This window comes from Vitis riparia, unplaced genomic scaffold (genome assembly GCF_004353265.1).
Source record: "Vitis riparia cultivar Riparia Gloire de Montpellier isolate 1030 unplaced genomic scaffold, EGFV_Vit.rip_1.0 scaffold510_pilon_pilon, whole genome shotgun sequence".
Taxonomy (NCBI): Eukaryota; Viridiplantae; Streptophyta; class Magnoliopsida; order Vitales; family Vitaceae; genus Vitis; species Vitis riparia.
Genome location: NW_023269693.1, coordinates 541,773 through 564,011, shown reverse-complemented (window position 1 = coordinate 564,011; position 22,239 = coordinate 541,773). Strand labels below are relative to the sequence as shown.

Sequence of the window (22,239 nt, the reverse complement as noted above, 5' to 3'; positions counted from 1 at the left end):
AGATGTGGTTGACATGAACTACTCCAGGCTGTGAACTTAAGGTTTTAGGTGCTATGAACAACTTAAGGTTCCTGATGGCATGAAAGATTCAAAGTCATGAGCTCAAGGCTCTCGATTCTATTAGCAACATAGGATTGTGGAAAACATGAATGACTCTAGGTCAGGAGCTTAGGGCCCTAGATGCAATGAACAACTCTGGGTTGTGGTTAACATTAACGACTTCGGGTATTGAGATGAAGGATTTAAATGTTATAAACAACTTAGGGCTATCAATGACATAAACCACTTTGGGTCATGAGCTTAAGGCTTTTGGATGCTATGAAAAGCTTTTGGTTGTGGTTGACATGGACGACTATAGGTTGTGTGCTTAAGGCTCTAGATACTATGAACAATCAAGGTTGTCGATGACATGAATGATTCTGGGTTCTGAGCTCAGTGCTCTAGATTCTATGAACAGGTTAGGGTTGTGGATGACATGAATGACTCTCAGCCAAGAGCTCTAGGCCTTAGATTTAGTGAAAAACTCTAGGTTGTGGTTGACATCAAAGACTCTGAGTTGTGAGCTCATGGCTCTTGATCCTATGAACAACTGAGGGTTATTGATGACATGAACCACTCTGGGTCATGAGCTCAAGGCTTTAGATGCTATGAAAAGCTCTAAGTTGTGGTTGACATGACTAACTCCAAGTCATGAGCTCACGACTCTAGATGCTATGAACAACTCAAGGTTTTTATGCCATGAAAGACTTGGGGTTGTGAGCACAAGGCTCTACATTCTATGAATAGATTAGGGTTATGGATGACATGAACGACTCTCAATCATGAGCTCTAGGCTCTAAATGCAATGAACAGTTCAAAGTTATGGTTGACATGAAAGACTCTGAGCCATGAGCTCATGGTTCTAAATGCTATGAATAGCTCTAGGCTATGGTTGATATGAATGACTTCGAGTGTGAGCTTAGGGCTCTAGATGATATTAATAGATTAGGGTTGTGGATTACATGACGTATTGAAGGTCGTTAGCTCAAGGCTTTAGATTCTTTGGAAAACTTTGGGCTATGGTTGACAAGACCGACTTGAAGTTGTGAACTTCGGACTTCTAATGCTATAAACATCTTAGAGTTGTCAATGACATGAAAGAATATGGGTCATGAGCTCAGAATTATAGATACTATGAACTACTTAAGGTTGTGGTTGACATGAACTACTTTAGATCATGAGCTCAAGGCTCTAGTTGCTATAAACAAATAAGGGTTGTGGATAACATGGGCTACTCTGGGTCATGAGCTTAAGGCTCTAGATTTTACTGACAACTTAGGCTTGTAGATGATATAAATGACTTTGAGTCATGAGCTCAGGCTTTTAGATTCTATGAACAACTAAGGGTTGTGGTTGACATGAAAGACTCTAATTTGTGAGCTAAAGGCTCTAGATGTTATGCACAACTTAAGGATTTCGATGAAATGAAAGACTTTGACTCATGAGCTCAGGGCTCTAGATGCTATAAAAAAACTCAGGGCAATCGTTGACATGAATGACTCTGAGTCATGAGCTAAGCCCTCTCGATGCTATTGACAACTCAAGGGTATGGATCCATAAACAACTCTGGGTTATGAGCTTAGGTCTCTAGATTTTATGAACAACTCAATGTTGTTATTAACATGAAAGACTTTGGGATGTGAGTTCAATGCTCTACATGCAATGAACAACTCAGGGTTGTGATTGACAGGAACGACTATGGGTCATGAGCTCAGGCTCAAGATGCTATGAAAAATTAAGGGTTGTGGATGACATGAACAACTTTGGGTTGTGAGCTTAGGGCTCTAGATGATATTAAAATCTCAAGGTTGTGGATAACATGAATGACTTCGAGTCATAAGCTTAGGAATCTAGATTTTATGAACAGTGAAGAGATGTGGTTGACATGAATGACTTCGATTTGTGAGCTTAGGGCTCTAAATGCTATACATAACTTACGGTTGTCAATGATATGAAAGACTCTGGGTTGTGAGCTTAGGGCTCTACATGCCATACACAAGTTTAGGTTATTGATGACAAGAAAGCGTTTAGGTCGTGACCTTAGGGCTCTTGATACCATGAACAACTCAAGGTTGTGAATGACATGAATGAGTCTGGGTCGTGATCTTAGGGTTCTAGATGCTACGAATAGCTCAGGGTTGTAGATGACATGTATTACTCTAAGTCATGATCCTATGGCTTTGGATGCTATGAATAACTCAGTCCTATGAGCTTAGTCATTAAGATGCTATAAACCGCTTAGGCTGTAGATGATATGAACTATTATGTGTCATGAGCTCAAGCCTCTAGATGCTATGAACTGCTCAGTGTTATACAACTTTTAGTCATGAGCTCAAGGTTCTAGATGCTATGAACAACTCAGGGTTGTAATTGACATGAACAACTCTGAGTCATGAACTTAGAGTGTAGATGTTATTAACAACACAGAGTTACGGATGACATTATCAACTTCGGGTCATGAGCTTAGTGTCATAGACTTAGTCTTATCCTAAGCTTATGCAGCACTTAGACAAGTCAAGACACTTGATCTTGCTAAGTTAGCCTTACCCCCAATGCTTAGCTTGCTAGGCTAAGAGCCTCACGACTGAGAAGTTTTAGAAGGCATAGTAGGAAACTCTTAAAGAATGGAAGATTTATTGCTTTCAAAGGAAGCTATACAATGCTTGGAAGCTCACTTACTTGGTGCCTTAGCCAAATGAGGCCCTCACCTATTTATAGGCACCAATGGAACTCTCTAAAACCTTGGAGGGTTCCTTACAATTCAAGAAGATTCTAGAATACTCTACATAAATCTATGTACAAGTTTATGTACAAGATATCTCTAGAATTCTCTGGAAAGCCCTAGACTCCTCTCACGGCTTCCACTTAGTGTCGAGATGTGTGGACTTCTCTAGGTATTTCTAAAACCCTCCACACACTTCCCACTAATGGCTAAGTGTAAGAGTCTCCAGAAGCTTCCTGGGCTCTATATCAGCCCACGGGAAGGCTCATTTGAAGCATCCTGTGACACTCTCCCCCACATAAGCCGTAGACGTCCTCGTAGCACCTTTTGCTTGGAACCGTTTACTCTGCTCCTGGAACTTCCATAGTGCATCTGTTGGCTTCCAACTAGCCTTGCTCTCTGGAAGTCCCTTCCATTTCACTAAGTACTCCACAGTTGGAGGCACACCTCGTCTCCTGATGACTCGATCTGCTATGATGTGTTATAGCTCCTTGTCATAAGAGGTCATGATTGTTGTAAGTGCCCTCTTAGAAAACCCTCGGCTTGGATCATCATTGTATTCGTGATACAGTTTCAAGTAACTTACATGGAAGATTGGATGAATCTTTAACCTTGGCGGTAACTCAACTTTGTTGGGCACCTTCCTGATGTTCCCAAGTATGGGGAAGGATCCTTCATCCTCCTGACAAGGCCCTTATGTACTAGCCTTGGGGATTTGAATTTTTGAGGAAGGAGCTTCACAAGCACCATGTCTCCAACCTTGTACTCATTGTAACATCGCTTTTTGTCAGCCCACTTCTTCATTTTCTTAGTGGCCTTATCCAACTATGAGCGTGCTATGTCAGCTTACTCATGTCACCCCTTCGCGAACTTGAAAGTTACTGAACTTCTCCTTGTATAGCCTATCATTAGTGTGGGAGGAGTTAAGGGTTGCTGCCCTGTGGCTAGCTCAAATGGTCTCTTGTTGGTTGCCTCATTCCTTTGCAAGTTGTATGAGAACTGGGCTATATCTAACAACTTAGCCCAATTCTTCTAGTTGGCACTCATGAAGTGCCTCAACTATAGCTCCAATAAGGCATTCACCCTCTTTGTTTGCCCATTTGTCTATGGGTGAAAGCTTGTGGAGAAGTTAAGCTCCGAACCCACAAGCTTGAAGAGCTCCGTCCAAAACTTCCTAGTGAAACGTGGATTGGGATCACTGATAATGTACTTAGGTAACCCCCAATACTTGACCACGTGCTTGAAGAATAGCCTTGCCATCTCATTCGCTGTGCAATCAGTAGAGGCTGATATGAAGGTCGCATATTTAGAGAACTTGTCCACTACTACTATGATATAGTCGTTTTCCTCCGACTTGGGTAGCCCAATGTTGAAATCTATGGTGACGTTGTCCCATGGGCACTCTGCTATTGGTAGTGGTTCCAATAGGCCTCTAGGTTGTCGTTGCTTTACCTTCTCTTATTCACAAACAAGACAAGTCCTCACATAGGCCTCAACTTCATCCCGTATTTGATGCTAGTAGTAAGCCAACTTGAGTAGTGCCCTCGTACTTCGTTGTCCTGGGTGCCCAACCCATTTGGTGTCATGGCACTCCTTTATCAGATTCTGCCTTATGCTCCCCCACTTAGGCACGTAGAGTCGTCTCCCCTTAGTGTAGAGTAGGTTGTCCTCCACCCAAAACAACTTAGTTTTCCCTTCATGAGCTAGGACAATAAGGCTCTTAGCCACTACATCATGTTGCAGCCCCTCCCTTAGAAGGTCCATTATGTCTCCTTTGGTCAGGCTTTTCATGGATGCTAGTTATGCCTTATGGCTTAGGGCGTCGACCACATGATTAATGCTTTCTAGTTTCTACTCCAGCTTATAGTTGAACTCAGCCAAGAAGTCTTGCCACCTAGTTTCCTTAGAACTTAGCTTCTTTTGTGTTTGGAAGTAGCTAGTGGCAACATTGTCGATCTTCACTAGAAAGTGAGACCCTAGAAGATAGTGCCTTCAGGTGTGCAAGCAATAGACGATGGCAATCATCTTCTTTTCCTACACAGTGTAGCACCTCTCCATGTCATTTAGCTTGCAACTTTCGAAGGTGATCAGATGCCTATCCTGCATAAGGACTTCCCCTATAGTGAAGTCTAAGGCATCCATGTGTACCTCAAAAACCTTGGTGGGGTCGGGTAGTGCCAACATTGGCTCCTTAGTCACAGCCTTCTTTAGATCTTCAAAGGCTTGTTGACCCCTTTCATTCCATTCCCATCCCTTATTGTTCTTAAAAAGGTTAGTGAGTGGAGCTGCCCTTGCCGAATAACCCTTGATGAACCTCTGATAGTAATTAACTAAACCAAGGAAATATCTGAGCTAAGATACCTTGGTTAGTGGATCCCATTCCTGGATGGCTTTCAACTTGCTATCATCCATCATCAGCTTGCCATCTTTGATGCGATGCCCTAGGAAGCTCACTTCTTCTTTAGCAAAGGAGAATTTCTCTTTCTTCACATATAACTCGTTCTACCTTAGGATCTTGAAGACCTTAAATGCTCTACGTGCTCCTTCAGGGTGTTAGTGTAGATGACTATGTCATCTAAGTATTCCACCACGAACTTGTCTAGATATGGGTGGAAGATCTCATTCATGAGTGTGCAGAATGTTGCTGCGGCATTGGTGAGATAGAAGGGCATCACTAAGAACTTGTATGAGTCATACCTGGTCACACATGTAGTATTCGGCTTGTCCCCCTCCGTAATCCTTACTTGGAAGTAGCCCGACCTTAAGTCTAGCTTTGTAAAGTATCTCACCCTACCAAGTTGATTGAACAAGTTAGCGATGGGAGGAATAGGGTATTTTTTCTTTACCGTCACCTTATTGAGTGCTCGATAGTTGATACACATTCGTAGGGACCCATTATGCTTCTTTTGAAACAAGACTGATTTGCCATAGGGAGCCTTGGATGGTTAGATGAACCCTGCATCCAACAACTCCTTTAGTTGTCTTCTTAGCTCCTCCAGGTCTTGTGAAGCCATTCTGTATGGCCCCATAGCAGAGGGCTTAGCTCCCGACTCCAACTCGTTCTTATGATCTTCCTTTCTCCTAGCAGGAAGTCTTTTAAGCAACTCAGGAGACATCACATCCTTGAATCCATAAAGGACTCCCTCAATTTCTTTAGGCATGGGTTCTCTCGACCCATTATCCATTTCTTCCTTAAAGGTGGCAAGGTAGTTCACCTCTTTTCTCTTTAATCTCCTTTTTACTTTTATAGCTGATAACTTAAGGGTTTTGGATGAACCTTTGGTGATTGTAGGGACCATGCATGGCTTCTCTTGCTCTAGGATAACCATTAAGCATAGGAAGGGTAGTGGCACAACCTTGACCTTCTGTAGGAAGTTCATCCCTAGTACCATCTTGAAGTCATCCATGGGTGCCATTGTGAAGTCGACCTTTCCTTCCATGAGCCGATGTGCATAGTCACCTCACGAGCTACTCCATGTGATGGCCTGGCAATTGAATTAACTGTCTTGAGTCAACCTTCTTCTTTGGATGCTTGGAGCTCTAGCCTATTTGCCTCATCCTCCGAGACAAAGTTATGAGTGGCACTAGTGTCCACCAAGGATTTGGTGGCCTTCCTATTTAAAAGGGCCTCTACGTATATTAGCCATTTTCTTTGAGGTGTTTTAGGCATCGGCTTGACCTTAAGGATATTTAAGAGTTGTAACGATCCCACATGAGCATCGCCCTCCTTCTTTTTTTCCTCAATCATAGCACTTAGGGCTTTCCTATTGGGACAATCTCGTGCCCAGTGTGGACCATTACATAGGAAGCAATTAGTCTTGGGTGTGAACTCCTTCCGCTTATCTTTGCCTTTTCCATTCTTGCCACTAGGGCCTTTACATGATCCTTCCTTCTAAGGGTAGCCTCGTGATGCCTTGTCTCCCACACCTTTAGCATGATTACCCTTGGACTATGGCTTAGGCTTGGAGGAGTTTCCCCTTTTATATTTGATTTGTGCCCAGCTGGTGTATGCCCTGTTGATTGGTGTTCAATCAACTAGTGTGCTTTGATTTCAGTCCTCAGACGGGAGTAATCAACAAAATTTATAAACCTATTTCACCATATACTAGGGTAGCATTAGCTAGCATAGCATAATGGCTCTACGATCGTCCATAGGGATGGGTTTTCAAATTACAACTGATATTAGTTCAAAAACCGAATTGGTGCTTTTTCTTTTCAAGGTTAGCTTTAAAAGAAAACATAAGTATGTGCGAAAAGGTTGGTTTTAATTGAAACCAAAAATGAAGTAATTGAAATTACTTACAAAGAAAAGTGCTTCTTGGAGTTTTAGATCACTAGGCTCAAGTTCCTTATACAAAAAGGGATATTCTGATCACTTGGATCTTTTCGTCGCATTGGGGATTTAACATATAGTTATTTCCTGAATCGATGTGGTACAGATGCTTCCCCTTAATGGTTTCAAACACTAGATCACCGTCACTGAATCATCTTGCAATGGTTCATACCTCTCACCTGGTATTGACCATTCAAGGTGATCCTTAACCTTGGATTACTCGTCAAAAGCTCGAATGGATCTCTCTTGGGAATCTAAAAGCTTACCAAGTGTTAGCTATTCTAGATAATCCTACCTTTAAACCACCTCCCAGAGGCTCGCAAGAGATAAACTAGTGGATCTCAATGGACGGAGTCCACTTGCCTTACCAAGTGTTAGCCCAGGTGATTTTAAGGGATTTTAAGTTAACTAACAAGATAAAAACCATTAACAAGTCACACTTTCTCTTCATTAAAAACTGAAACAACGAAACTTCCACTTTTGTATCCGGAACCTTACCTAGCTTCTTTCACTTCAAGAAACAAAAAGCCTAGCCATTCATCCTTTAGGAAAACATCCTCAGAATTTGATTTGCTAGAAATAAAAATAAAAGAGAAAACAAAATGAGAAGATAAGGCAGAGCAGAGCTCTGTTGTATTACTTTATGAAAAACTATACAAAGTTCGTCTCTCATAAAAACTCCCCCCCTACAAAATTATAATAGATATTATATAGAGAGGCTATTCACCCCTCTTGCTAACTTCCTAACCAAGAAAACTTCTCATTGGTGTGTTACAAGGAGAAAATAGGTGATTACTACCCAAAAAGTGCTATTTTGCGCCTTTAATTCATTATGTTTTAAGCACTTTTGTGTAGTAGTTCTCCATTTTTATTCCAATTGGCATGTTAAGGACCTAGTAATGACTTCTAATCATATTTTTGGCTAGTTTTAGTGTTTTGAAAGCTTTTTGGATCATTAAGAAAAGCCAAGTAAAGGAGAGAAGCAAAGAGGAAAAACAGAGGAAAACAGAGTGAAGAAAATAGAGGACAGCAGCTGCAGTCTTCCTTCGCACTTTTGGAGCACTTCCCGAAGTTCATTTTCTACATGCTATATACCATTTCAAAGCTCAGGAAGTCAAAAATCCAACGCTTCAAAGCGTGTACAATTTGGAGCTGAAATGAGGAAGATATGGCCTTAGGAAGACAACTGCATCAAGCTAAGAGACAATTTCGCACCTTGCGAAATTGGAACTTCAAAGTGCGAATTTCGCACCAGCCCATGCGACTTTGGTGCGAAATCTCCTCTGTTTTGCCAACTCCACATGAGATCTTTTCTTTTGTATTTTTTGATGTAAATTCCTTTCTTATCCTTGTTTAACCAATCACAGGCTTTGCTTTGTAAAGACTATAAGAGGGATGAAAATCATCTCTCCCAAAAAACTTATGTATGTTTTACACTTAGTGAAATTTTCCTCTCGGAAAAAAATACAAAGTTCTCTTTGCTTTCCTTTTCTCTCTTCTATTTTCTTTTTCTTGGAAACCAAACAACCTCTGAGGATGTTTTCCCAGAGGATGAGAGGCTAAACCTTTGGTTTCTTGGAGTGAAGGGAAGCTAGGTGAAAAGTCCAGATGCAAAAGTGGAAAACTCTCGTGCATTAAATACAGGTAGTTGAAGTTCATAAATGGATTTTAAATCTAAAGTTTTGCTTTAAATCCCTTAGAATCACTTTGAATGCCCAATACATGATAAGCTTTAGGTCTCTGTGGATACTTATTGCTAGATCCACATCAGACCATTAGTTATCATGTACGAGCCATTGGAAAGTGGCTCAAGGTGAAGACCCCTAGTGTCTAAAGCCATTTATGGAACTTGACTACCATTTCTATTGACTTTTTATGGATTAAATCTTCATTGTTAAACCTATACCGATTCGAGAAACAACCATCCTTTATGTTGTTGTCCCCAATACGAGAAGAAAAATTCGGAATTTCCCACTTTGCATTCTGAACTTAATCATAGCAACCTTTAGCTCCGGGAGACTTTCTTTCTTCCATTTTTTACCTAGTTCTATGTTAGTTTAGTTTCAAGCATCACTTTCAAAACAAATTTTATTTTCTTTTAAACTTTAAGTTTTTGACAAAGGAAATCATCAGATTCAATTTCTAATCTTGAGTCTATCACTAGTAGAGTGAAAACCCATCCCAGAGTTCGACCTTAGAGATGCTATACTATATTAGCTTTGCTACGCTAGTATGAGGTCATAGGTTTTATAAATATTTTTTATTAGAATACCCAACTGGGCACGAATCAAAATGGCACCGTTGCCAGGGATGGTGCCACTTTGCAGTGATATGATCTTTTGAGAACACTTGTGATCTTCATCACAAGTTTGGTGATTTTTCTTTTCTTTTACTAACTCTTTTTAATTGTTCTTTTTATTTATTTATGTTTTAGTTTACCTTTCAGCTAGTTTTAGTTAGTCTTAATTTTTTTTAGAATTGTTTTTATTTTGTTTTCTCTGCTTTTAATTCACAAATTGCTAGTTGTGCATGTCACGTTGAATACGAGATAGCAAAGGAAGCCATGAACTTCATGAGTTATGTGGGTGAAATTTCAAGAGGATGGGATGAACCAAATGCTCAAAATATGGGGAGAATGACGTCTCAACCTAGTGCTAAGGCTGAGATGTATATTTTGAATGACGACATAGACATGAAGGCAAAGATTGCAGCTATGGTAAGGAGATTGGAAGAGCTAGAAATGAAGAAGATGCAAGAAGTGCAAGTCATCTCTCAGACACCATTGCAACCTATGCCCTGTTCCATTTGTCGATATTTTGAGCACTTGGTGGATGAGTGTCCTACCATTCTAACGGTGAGGGAAATGTTTAGTGATTGCAACAGCTACAATTCCAATTGGAGGGACCATCCAAATTTCTCTTGGAAACCACAGCCACCTCAGTATCAACAACCTGTTCAAGCACTTCCGCAAGCCTCGAACCTTGAACAAGCTATGGTGAATCTTAGCAAAGTCGTGGGAGACTTTGTTGGAGCTCAAAAATCCATCAATGCTCATCTCAGTCAAAGAATTGACAGTGTAGAGAGTTCATTGAACAAAATGATGGATGGAATGCAAAGTGATCTATCTTAGAAGATAGATAATCTCCAATATTCAATCTCAAGGTTTGCCAACCTCAACACAGTGCAAGAAAAATGAAACTTTCCTTCTCAACCTTATCAAAATTCCAAGGTAATAACTACTACTCAAAAGTGTTTAAAAGAGTTAATTACAAGCTATAAAATATAACTTTTTGAGTAGTAATCACTCCCCGCAACCGACATATTGCTAGTCCCTTAGCAATGAAGGAGAGAAAAATTAAAATAAACAGTACTATAATTTACAACATCATGTTGATCACTCCAAAAAATTTCAAGTGGCATGATGATCATACTCTCACATGGAACATGAAAGATGATATAAAACTCAAACTTCAACAAGAGTGATCAAATAACTTGCCTAATCACAATTCATAAAGAGACGTCATTATGCAAATTTAAGCTTTAAAAGAATTTCCACTCCCAAAGGGTTAATCTTTACTCTTCCATAAAAATCTAAGTGTTACTTATTAGTTTCCGAATATAGTATGCTGAACTAATCTCTCCCCCCAACCTAGGTCTTTTTCAAATCTTAGCAAACTGACAACCTCCAATAGGCTAAGAATGCTCCTAATTTATTTCACACTTTTTTTTTCTTGTAGGAGTACAAAGCTTAAAGGTAAAAAAAATGACTCCCAACCAATGAAGGCTTAGGGCACCAAGTTTTAAAGATTTTCACCATATACCCCTTAGACCTTGCTCGGGTTTCAAGGCAAGTAAAACATTTTTTTTCTTTCATCTTTTTCTTCTCTTTTCAAAGGCTCATTGGCCTTTCTAAGGTGTCCCAACACTATTAAAATGAGGTCAAAGGTACCAAGTCTAAAATTTCCTAAGTCAAGGGGTGAAATAGTTTTTCATCTTATAATCGGAACCTAGTGTGCACAATGTGTGGTAAGCTTAAAGTGGAAGAAATAAGGTTGAATTCAATAGAAGTTTCAACAATTCATCAACTTTAATAAGCATAATACAAACTCTAGGTCAAGTAAAAAGGCAAAAATTCAATTTCTCCCATTTCATTTTGAGAATTTTTCCTTGATGACCATGAAGAGTAACTAAATTACCATTTATAACCTAGCATATAAACAATACTTCCTTCCTCAACTCTCCCCCCAACCATGTTGAACATTGCCCACAATGTTTGAAGAGCAATTGAAAATAAAGGGAGGAAGTGGTACCTCCTGAGTGGAATAGAGTCTGAATTGTATATGAGAAACCACATGATTCAAAAAACAAAAAAAAATAAAAAATAAATGAGTAGAGGAAATAAATAAAAATATGCCAAGTATACTAAAAAATGATGGATATATATTACTTTAAGAAAGTACAATATGAAATATGCACAAGTAATACATCCAATCTCAGTATATAAAACATAAAAAACATGGGATTAACAGTTCTACTATAATAAGTAAATACAAAAAGTAGATAGATGATTAGGTAGTGGTGGAAGGATCATGTGGAGATGATGGCTCTGTTGTGGTCTCCCGAGTGCTCTAGATAAGAGTCTCGACCTCTGTTGTAGTAGTCTCCTCATGAGGCATAGTTTGCTCTATTGGAGTAGCCTCCTCAAATGGAATAGCTTGCTCAGCTGGAGTAGCCTCCTCAGATGGAATAGCTTGCTTAGCTGGAGTAGCCTCCTCAGATGGAGCTGTAGGCTTTGATGGGCCAGTCATATCATGCTCAGGTTGTGGCAAAATACCCAAATGCTGTTGTATCTGACTAAGGATGGTAGTATTCTAGGTTTGCATGACAATAAGCTGATCCTAATGTGCACATATGACCTCCATCTGCTGGAAGAGAACACCTTGAGTGGTGCTCAATGTCTGCAATGTATGACATAGGTCTCTAAACTCTAAAGTGGATATGGTGATAAAGGACTCAGATGGAGGAGGTGCTGATGTAGCTGGTACAACTGGTGGGGCTTCAAGAGTGGTAGGATGAGCAGAAGATGTAGCCTCAGGCATGGGCACTGTAGAAGGTGTTGCAGGGGCAGTTGGTATGATCTCTGTAGGTATCTCAGCTTGTTGTGCCTGTGGTGGCTCTGGAGGTGCTGGCATATCTGGGGCTCCTGGAGGTGCAACATAGGCCATTAAATGATTCCATTTGTCGAGAGTGAATAGCTCTCAAAAAATGCGGCAGCGCTCAAGCTGAGGCTTAGAAGAATAACCCAAATGCTCTAATATCTGACAGAGCAACTTGGGAAAAAGTAATGGAATGGCATCTGCTCTTTGGAGCTTCTTCCTGTGGACCTTCTCTTCAGAGTGGAGAAGAGAGGTCATAATCAAATGATGAGGGCCAAAGTAGAAATCCTCTGATATCTGGAATAAAGTCTCCCATATAGCTCCTCACATCTACTCCATATGCTGAAGTGGAAATATGTTGGAGTGTAACACCACATCTATAAGACGCTTCCTAGGTGGAAGCTCCTTCCTAAGAAGAAATGAGTGTGTAGAGGTCCCCCTGGACAATATACAGACATTGTCCTTTTGAGAGAAATGGGACCACTCTCTAAAATCTACTGGACTCATAGGCTCATATGGAATATCCAGGGCCTCTGTAATGTGTCTAACTCCAAGGATACCATGGCGTCCATCAATAGTGAAGTGGATGACATTAGGATTCTAGACGTGATGGGTAGTCATAGACTGATAGAAGTCTAGTACTACTCTGGGATAGAAAAAGTCCCTAGGAGTCATCAGGTGCTCCAAATGGTATCTCTATAGTAGGTGGAATGAATCTCTAAGCTCTAGTTGCTGTCTGAAAGTCTCCATATCAAAACATAGCTCGGAGTGGAATGACCTGGCTTTGCAATCCAAATTTCCCTCAATATGTGGCTGTGTAACCATAGGTCACTTGATAATTTCTTCTAGAGTCATCCTATAAGGAATCTGAGACTCTGTAGCAGGCAGCTGAGGCTGTGGAGGTGCAGATGACTTTCTTGGGCCTAAAACTTTGGCTTTCTTTGCAGGAGAGCGACGAACTGATTTCTTAGGGCATGAAATGCTTGCCCCATGTATAGTGGGTGGTCTCCTCGTTTCATACCTGTGCTGAGGAGGGTTAGATGGCACTTCACCCTTATAAAGTGGAATGGTAGGGGCCTGTGGGGCCTCAGATGTGGAATCTCGTAACAGGTGAAGCTCTTGGCTTTGGATTGCGAGTTGATTAAAACGCGACATGGGCTCCTCTTGTCTTGGCCATGGCTAAAATGGAGAGGAATTACTTGGCTTGTGTTCCACAAGGTGCGTGTTGGGTGCGCGGAGGTGCTTCATCTTTAGACGCACAACCTCAGGGCTTCCAATGGAGGAGATGCTTTGGAATTTGGGGCTTTGCAGCTTGATAGGGCTTTTTCACAACTTGGAATGGTTGTGCGAAATGAAAATGGAAGAAATTAGGGGTTTAAATATGGATTTAAACGACGGTTGGCATTTTCACAAGTTCCTTGGAATTCGCAATTTGATTTGCAAGTTGCCCCATTTCGCAACTTGATTCACAAGTTGATTCGTAGGCTGCAAAAATGGAAAATGAACTTGCGAAATGGCAAACGTGTGCCTGGAGGTGCTTTTGCAGGTTGCGAAAATTTTCGCAAGTTGAATAGTGGACTTACAAATTTGAACTTTGAGGATTTCATAAGTTGGCCCCCATTTTCGCAAGTTGGAATTTCAACTTACGAAATTTTCGCAAGTTGAAATATTACTCTGTTTTTCAGGCTTTTTCTCATTCTTTGGTTCTTTAAGGCTTTCCTCCAATTCCTTTGAAGTTCCTTATAATTTTGATCATCCAAAAAGTCTAGGTTAGAGCAAAATAAAATAAATTAAAGCTAGAATTAAAATTAAAACAAATAATAAAGCTTTTAAATCAACAAAATTGAAACAAAAAACATGGACTTTGGTTAGTCTTCAGAAAGACTAAGTCCATCTACCCCTTTTTGGTTAAGATTGTTGTGACTGAAGGAGACTAACTTCCTCCTTGTCTTGATTGAAAGGCTCCATGAATGGCTTGAGACGGTGGCCATTGACTTTGAAAGTGTCTGTGCTATTGGAATTGAGTAGTTCCACTACTCCATTGGAATGCACTTGGTGAAAAATGAAAGGGCCTATCCACCTTGATTTTAGCTTTCCTGTAAAGATGTGGAGCCTAGAGTCATGGAGTAAGACTCTTTGTCCCTTTTGAAATTCTTTGTTGGAGATTAACTGATCATGCCACCTCTTCATCCTCTGTTTTGAAATTTTGGAATTGATGTAGGCATCATTTCTCCATTCCTCCATCTCATTAAGATCTAAGCACCTCTTCATCCCAGCGTTATTCAAGACCATGTTTACCTTCTTAATTGCCCACCAAGCCTTGTATTCAACTTCCACAGGGAGATGGCATGCTTTGCCATAGACTAGTCGATAAGGAGACATGCCAGGAATAGTCTTGTAAGTTGTTTTGTATGCCCATAGTGAATCATGGAGCTTAATAGACCAATCTCTTCTACTCGTGTTCACCACCTTCATCAATATATCCTTGATTTCTCTATTTGCTAACTCAACTTGCCCAAAAGTCTAAGGGTGGTAAGGTGTAGCTACCTTGTGCTTCACCTCATACTTGGCTAAGAGAGTTTCAAAAGGCTCGTTGTAAAAATGAGTACCTCAATCACTGATTATGGCCTTGGGCACCCCAAATCTTGAGAAGATGTTCTCTTTGAGAAACTTGAGAACAACTTTGTGGTCATTGTGTTTACACAGGATTGCCTCAACCCATTTAGAAATATAATCATACCCACCAAAAAGTAAGAGTTACCAAAAGACATAGGGAAAGGTCCCATGAAGTCAATGCCCCAAACATCGAAAAGATCAACTATTAAAATGGGGCTCATAGGCCTTTGGTTCCTACGTGTTAACTTCCCAAGCCTTTGGCATTTATCATAGCTCCTACACATGGTGTGAGCATCTTTGAAAAGTGATGGCCAATTGAAACCTGATTGCAACACCTTCATGGCTATTTTCTGAGAACCAAAGTGGCCTCCACATGCGCTTTCATGTCAATGACTAAGGATCCCCTATTGCTCTTGTTCAGGGACACACTTCTTTATTATTTTATCTACACAATACTTGAAAAGAAAAAGATCTTCCCAATAGTAGGCATGAATTTTTGCAAAAAAGTGCTTCCTATCTTGTGCTTTCCACTCACTTGGAACTTCACCGGTAACTACATAGTTAGCAATATGAGCATACCAAGGAGCATATTCTAACAACATGAGTGACTCCTCCTGAAAATCATCATTAATAAGCAAACCATGGGAATTATGCGTTATAGCCATCCTTGAAAGGTGGTCAGCTACCACATTCTCCACTCATTTCTTATATTTGATTTGGATATTGAACTCTTGTAGTAAGAGAATCCATCTAATCAGCCTTGATTTTGCATCTTGCTTTGTCAATAAGTACTTTGAAGCTAAGTGGTTAGTGAAAACCATAATGAAAGACCCTACCAAATAAGCACGAAATTTTTCCAAGGCAAAAACTACAACCAACAATTCTTTTTTTGTGGTTATGTAGTTTCTTTGTGCTTCGTTCAATGTTTTGCTTGCATAGTAGATCACATAGGCATTTCCAGCCTCTTTTTGACCAAGAACAACTCCTATAGCAAAGTCACTAGCATCACACATCACTTCAAAAGGTAGTTGCCAGTTAGGAGCTCTCACTATTGGAGCGGTTGTCAAGAACTGCTTCAGTTGCTCAAAACTCTTTTGATATCTCTCATCCCATACAAATTTAGCATCCTTCACTAATAGTTCACAAAGAGGCTTTGAAAGTTTAGAGAAATCTTTAGTAAACTTCCTAGAAAACCCAGCATGGCTAAGGAATTACCTTACTCCTTTTACAATTGTTGGGGATGGCAATTTGACAATAAGTTCCACCTTTGCTTTATCAACTTCAATGCCTTTATTGGAGATGATGTGGCCAAGGACAATTCCTTGATGTACCATAAAATGGCATTTCTCTCAGTTAAGCAGTAAGTCCTCTTCAATGCATCGGTTCAGAATAGCTTCCAAGTTGACTAAGCATTCCTTAAATGCGCTTCCATATATGGTGATATGATCCATAAAAACTTCCATAATACACTCCACCATATCACTGAAAATGCTTAACATACATCGTTGGAATGTTGCAGGTGCATTGAATAAACCAAAAGGCATTCTTCTATAGGCATATGTTCCAAATGGACATGTGAAAGTGGTCTTCTCCTAGTCTTCAACATGCATTTCTATTTGAAAATACCTGAAGTAGCCATCCAAGAAACAATAGAAAGAATGGCCTGAGACTCTCTCCAACACTTGATCAATAAATGGCAATGAAAAATGATCCTTGTCACAACATTCAATTTTCTACAATCAATACACACACTTCAACCTGAAGTGAGGCGTGTAGCAACTTCTTCTCCCTTATCATTTTGCATCACTGTGATTCCTGATTTCTTTGGCACTACTTGAGTAGGACTCACCCATGGGCTATCTAATATGGGGTAGATAATACCGGCCTGAAGTAGCTTAAGAACCTCAGCTCGCACCACCTCTTGCATACGAGGATTCAATCTTCTTTGAGGTTAACGAACTGGCTTAGCTTCTTCTTCCATGTATATATGATGTGTACAGACTAAAGGGATGATACCCTTTAAGTCAGATATTTACCATCCTATTACTTTCTTACATCTCCTGAGAACTTCAAGTAAACACTCCTCCTGAGGAGTGGTAAGAGATGAAGATATAACAAGGAGGCACTTCTTATTCTCTTTTAGGTATGCATACTTCAACTCTGTGGGTAGTGGCTTCAAAATAAGCTTTGGGCCTCCTCTTTAACAACTTCTTGTGTATCCTCCTCGTTGAACAAAGGTAGAATTTCTTATATCCTCCTCCAAGGTGGTAGAATAGCAAGCAAATATGAGGGTTTAGATAACCCTTCATCAAGATCCCCAAGATTTTCATTCAACTCCTCTTGTATTTTTTTATTACAATGCTCCTCCACTAAAGTTTCAATGATGCACACCTCTTCTGGACCTTCTTCTTCTTCCGGATTGATTGGATTCTTGTACATATAGAAGATATTGAGCTCGAATGTCATGTTGCCAAACGTGACTTGCATGAGTCCATTCCTATAATTAATGATTGCATTTGATGTAGCTAGGAATGGTCTTCCAAGTATGATAGGAACATAATTAGTTCCTTTGACAATTGGGTCCGCATCAAGAACAACAAAATCCACTGGACAGTAGAAATTGTCAACTTGAACTAAGACATCTTCAATCATCCCTCTTGGAATCTTCACTAATCTATCTGCTAGAGATAGAGTGATTGATGTTGGCTTCAATTCACCAAGTCCCAATTGCTTGTAGACAGAATATGCTAGCAAATTCACACTTGCCCCCAAGTCCAACAAAGCTTTCTCCACTAACTTCTCTCCAATCATCACTGAGATGGTAGGGCAGCTCGAATCTTTGTACTTCACTGGAGACTTGCACTGTATTATGACACTTACTTGCTCAGTCAAGAAGGCTTTCTTATTCACATTCAACCCTCTTTTGATAGTGCATAAGTCCTTTAGGAATTTTGCATAAGTCGGCACTTGTTGGATTATGTCTAGCAATGGGATGTTGACCTTCACTTGCCTCAACATGTTAAGAATTTCTGATGCATTGTTGATTCCTTTTTCCCATGCAAAGCTTGAGGAAAAGGTGAAGGCATGTATTTCTTCATCACATCTTCATTGATAACTATCTTCTCCGGATCTTCATTCACTGTTGAATCATGGTCTTCTTTCCTTCCACTACTCCCTTTCTTCTTTCCTTTGATTTCCTCCCTCTTCTCTATCTCTTTTTCACTATCTGTTTCATCATGTGGCTTGGGTGTTTGCAACTCAACCTCTTTACCACTCCTCAGAGTGATCATGGCTTTGACGTCCCTCACCTATGAAGATTCTCCCTCATGAGCCTTCACTTCATGGATACCCTTGGGGTTTTGGCGCGGTTGAGAAGGAAACCTTCCCTTCTCTTGCACTGTGTTAAGGTTGGTGAGCCTTGAGATTGAGTATTGGAGATTATCTATCTTCTGAGATAGATCATTTTGCATTCCATCCATCATTTTATTCAACGTATTCTCTACATTGTCGATTCTTTGACTGAGTTGAGCATTTATGGATTTCTGGTCTCCCATGAAATCTCCCATGACCTTACTTAGATTCACTATTGCTTGCTCAATATTTGAAGTTTGTTGAGATGCTTGGCCTAGTTGCGTGTACTGAAGTGCTCTTGGTTTCTAGGAAAAATTTGGATGGTTCCTTCAATTTGAATTGTAGGTATTTCCATATGAAGCATTGTTATTGGGCTTGAATTATCCAATAACATTTGCTTGATCTCCAAACATTTCTCTAACAGCTGGAATTGTAGGACACTCCTCCACCAAGTGCTCATAAGATTGACCAATGAAACAGGGCATAACTTGCATTGGTGTTTCAGAAACTGCTTGCACTTCACATATCTTTTTCAATTCTAGCTCCTCTAATCTTCTTGTCATAGCTGCAACTTTTGCTTTCATGTCAATATCTTCATTCAAGGTATACATCCCAGCCTTAGCATTAAGAGCATTTGGTTGAGACTTCATTCTTCCCACTTCTCCCCTGTTCAGTTCATCCCATCCTTTTGAAACTTCAAGAACATAATTCAAGAAATCCATGGCTTCCTCCGGATTCTTACTCATGAAATCTCCTCCACACATAGTCTCTAGGAGTTGCTTCATTGAGGAAGACATACCATCATAAAATTAGCTCACCAATAGCCATGGTGAGGACAAGCATTGATAGCTTCCATGTATCTCTCCTAACACTCATAGAATTTCTCATTCTCCTTAGCTGAGAAATTTGAAATTTACCTTTTCAAGCCATTGGTCCTATGAGTAGGGAAAAATTTATTGAGAAATTCAGCTTGCAAATCAGTTCAAGTTCGGATACTCCTTGGCCTTAAAGAATTAAGCCAAATCTTGGCCTTATCCTTCAGAGTGAAAGGAAATAGCTTTAGCCTCATCAAGTCAATTGAAGCTCCTCCCTCTTGGAATGTATTACAAACATCTTCAAATTCTTTGATATGAGTGTAGGGATTCTCACTTTCCATCCCATGGAAAGTAGGTAGAAGTGGCACAATATACGGTCTGATTACTAGCTACTCGGTAGGAGGCACTATGCATGATGGTGCACTCATACGAGGCAGATGCATGTGGTCCCTCATTGATCTGAATGCATTAGGATTGTCCTGTTGACCATGGTGACTATGCTGATCTTCAGGTGTAGCTTCCATGATGTTCAAGCACAATTCCAACTTTGTTTCGTGAGGTATTTCAATTTTCACAAGTCTTCCTCCACTGTCTCATATCCAATATGGCATAAACAACTAGTAACAACTGTAACAAAAACAAAGAAAACAAAAGAAAACAATACTACAAAAAAAAAAACAAAAAACAAAAAACTAAGATTAACTAAAAACTAAATTAAAATATAGGCTAAAATATGAACAAGTAAAAGAAACAATTAAAAAGAGTTAGTAAAAGAAAAGAAAAGTCACCAAAATTGTGATGAAGATTACAAGTGTTTTGGAAAAGGTTATATCACTGTAAAGTTGCCACCATCCCCGATAACGGTGCCATTTGATTCGTGCCCAACTGGTGTATGCCTTGTTGATTGGTGTTCAATCAATTGGTATGCTTTGATTTTAGTCCTCAGACGGGAGTAATCAACAAAATTTATAAACCTATTTCACCATATACTTGGGTAGCATTAGCTAGAATAGCATAGTAACTCTAGGATCGTCCACAGGGATGGGTTTTCAAATTATAACTGATATTAGTTCAAAAACTGAATCGGTGTTTTTTCTTTTCAAGGTTAGCTTTAAAAGAAAACATAGGTATGTGTGAAAAGGTTGGTTTTAAGTAAAACCAAAAATAAAGTAACTGAAATTGCTTACAAATAAAAGTGCTTCTTGGAGTTTTAGATCACTAGGCTCAGGTTCCTTATACAAAAAGGGAGATTTTGGTCACTTGGATCTTTTCATTGCATTAGGGATTTAACATATAGTTATTTCCCGAACTGGTGTGGTACATATGGTTCCCCTTAATGGTTTCAAACACTAAATCCCTGTCACTGAATCATCTTGCAATGGTTCATATCTCTCACCTGGTATTGGCCATTCAAGGTGATCCTTAACCTTGGATTACCCGTCAAAAGCTCGCAAGAGATAACTAATGGATGTCTCCTAGGAGTCCAAAGGCTTACCAAGTGTTGGCTATTCTAGATAATCCTACCTTTAAACCACCTCCTAGAGGCTCGCAAGAGATAAACTGGTGGATCTCAATGGACGGAGTCCACTTGCCTTACCAAGTGTTGGCCCAATGATTTTAAGGGATTTTAAGTTAACTAAAAAGATAAAAACCATTACAGGTCAGACTTTCTCTTCATTAAAAATTGAAACAATGAAACTTCTACTTTTGTATCTGGAAGCTTACCTAGCTTCCTTCACTTTAAGAAACAAAAAGCCTAGCCACTCATCCTCTAGGAAAACATCCTTAGAGTTTGATTTGCTAGAAATAAAAATAAAAGAGAAAACCAAATGAGAAAGTAAGGAAAAGCAAAGCTCCGTGTATTACTTTTAGAAAAACTATATAAAGTTCGTCTCTCAGAAAAACTCCCCCCCCCCCCTTGAGATCTTTTCTAAAAGAAAATTAGAATAGATATTATATAGAGAGGCTATTCACCCCTCCTGCTAACTTCCCAACTAAGAAAACTTGTCATTGGTGGGTTACAAGGAGAAAATAAGGATTTACACACAAATGTCTGAAGATAAACCTCAAATGGAGTAGGTGCACAAATATCTCATATTACATGTGGATTTCACAAGTTCAAATTGTGGTTTCGCAACTTGTGAAATTGTCCTGCAACTAGTCAGCTCTCTATCCTACAACGATTCCTTTCATCTTCCTATTTCGCAAGTTGGATTCCACAACTTGCGAAATTGCTGGATGGTTGATTTCTTCATGATTTTCTTCCTTGCATCCTCGTTTGGCTTTGGCAAAGGGTTATGAAGCTCCAAAGCTTAGTTTCTTCATGAATTTAAGCTTTAACTTGCGTTGCCGTGAACTATACAAAGATCTCCCTCATTCTTGGATTGCTTTGATGATAAAAAAAAGCTATGAAAAACACAAAAACTTAACGCAATTTGATTAGAAACGATTGCAAGGGTCCTTAACATGCCAATTGAGTTAAAAAGTAATAACTACTACTCAAAAGTGTTTAAAAGAGTTAATTACAAGCTATAAAATAGCACTTTTTGAGTAGTAATCAATATTCCACCAAGGACTCTGCTACTGCCATGGCCGTGGCAAGGTCTTGGACACCATGTCTCCTCAACTCTTGCTTGGCCTAGCTTTGCAAGTTGTCCATGAAATTAAACAGTAGCTCCTCCTCAGACATGTTAGATATCTCAGGTATGAGCGTAGAGAACTCTTTGACATACTCATGGATCGAGCCCATGTGCTTGCGATGCTTCATGTTCTTCCTTGCTAGATAAGCCACATTTTCATGGTAGAATTGCCTTTTGATATCTCGCTTAAAGGCATCCCATGTGTCTATGGTGCACGTCCTTTTTTCTATATCAGCAAACCTTCAACGCCACCATAGAGTAGCATTATCGATGAGGTAGAGGGTCGCGGTGTGTACCTTAATGGCTTCATCCATTAGTGCGATAGCCTCAAAGTATCGCTCTATGTACCATAAGAAGTTATCCAGCTCCTTAACATCCCTCTTGCCACTGAATGTATGTGGCTTGGGCACCTCCACCCTTGGTGCCTCATGAGTAGCCATGATTTGTGTTGATACTACAGTTTTATAGATGGCCAACTCCTATTGAATCTCCTGGTCTTGGGTCTCCATGCGCGCAACCAAGGCCTTCACCCTTGACTCTACATTAGAAAACATGCTCATGACCTTTT

At 39.9% G+C, this 22,239-nt stretch overlaps 1 protein-coding gene across 1 annotated transcript; it reads right to left on the bottom strand.

Moving 5' to 3' along the window:
* Nucleotides 1-11,722: 11,722 nt before the first annotated feature.
* Nucleotides 11,723-12,319, bottom strand: LOC117909972 (mucin-7-like). The gene is made up of 2 exons (XM_034824017.1): nt 12,011-12,319; nt 11,723-11,944 (listed from the first exon to the last, which is right to left on the bottom strand). The coding sequence occupies exons 1-2, from the start codon at nt 12,317-12,319 to the stop codon at nt 11,723-11,725; spliced, it is 531 nt and encodes a 176-aa protein (XP_034679908.1).
* Nucleotides 12,320-22,239: the final 9,920 nt, after the last annotated feature.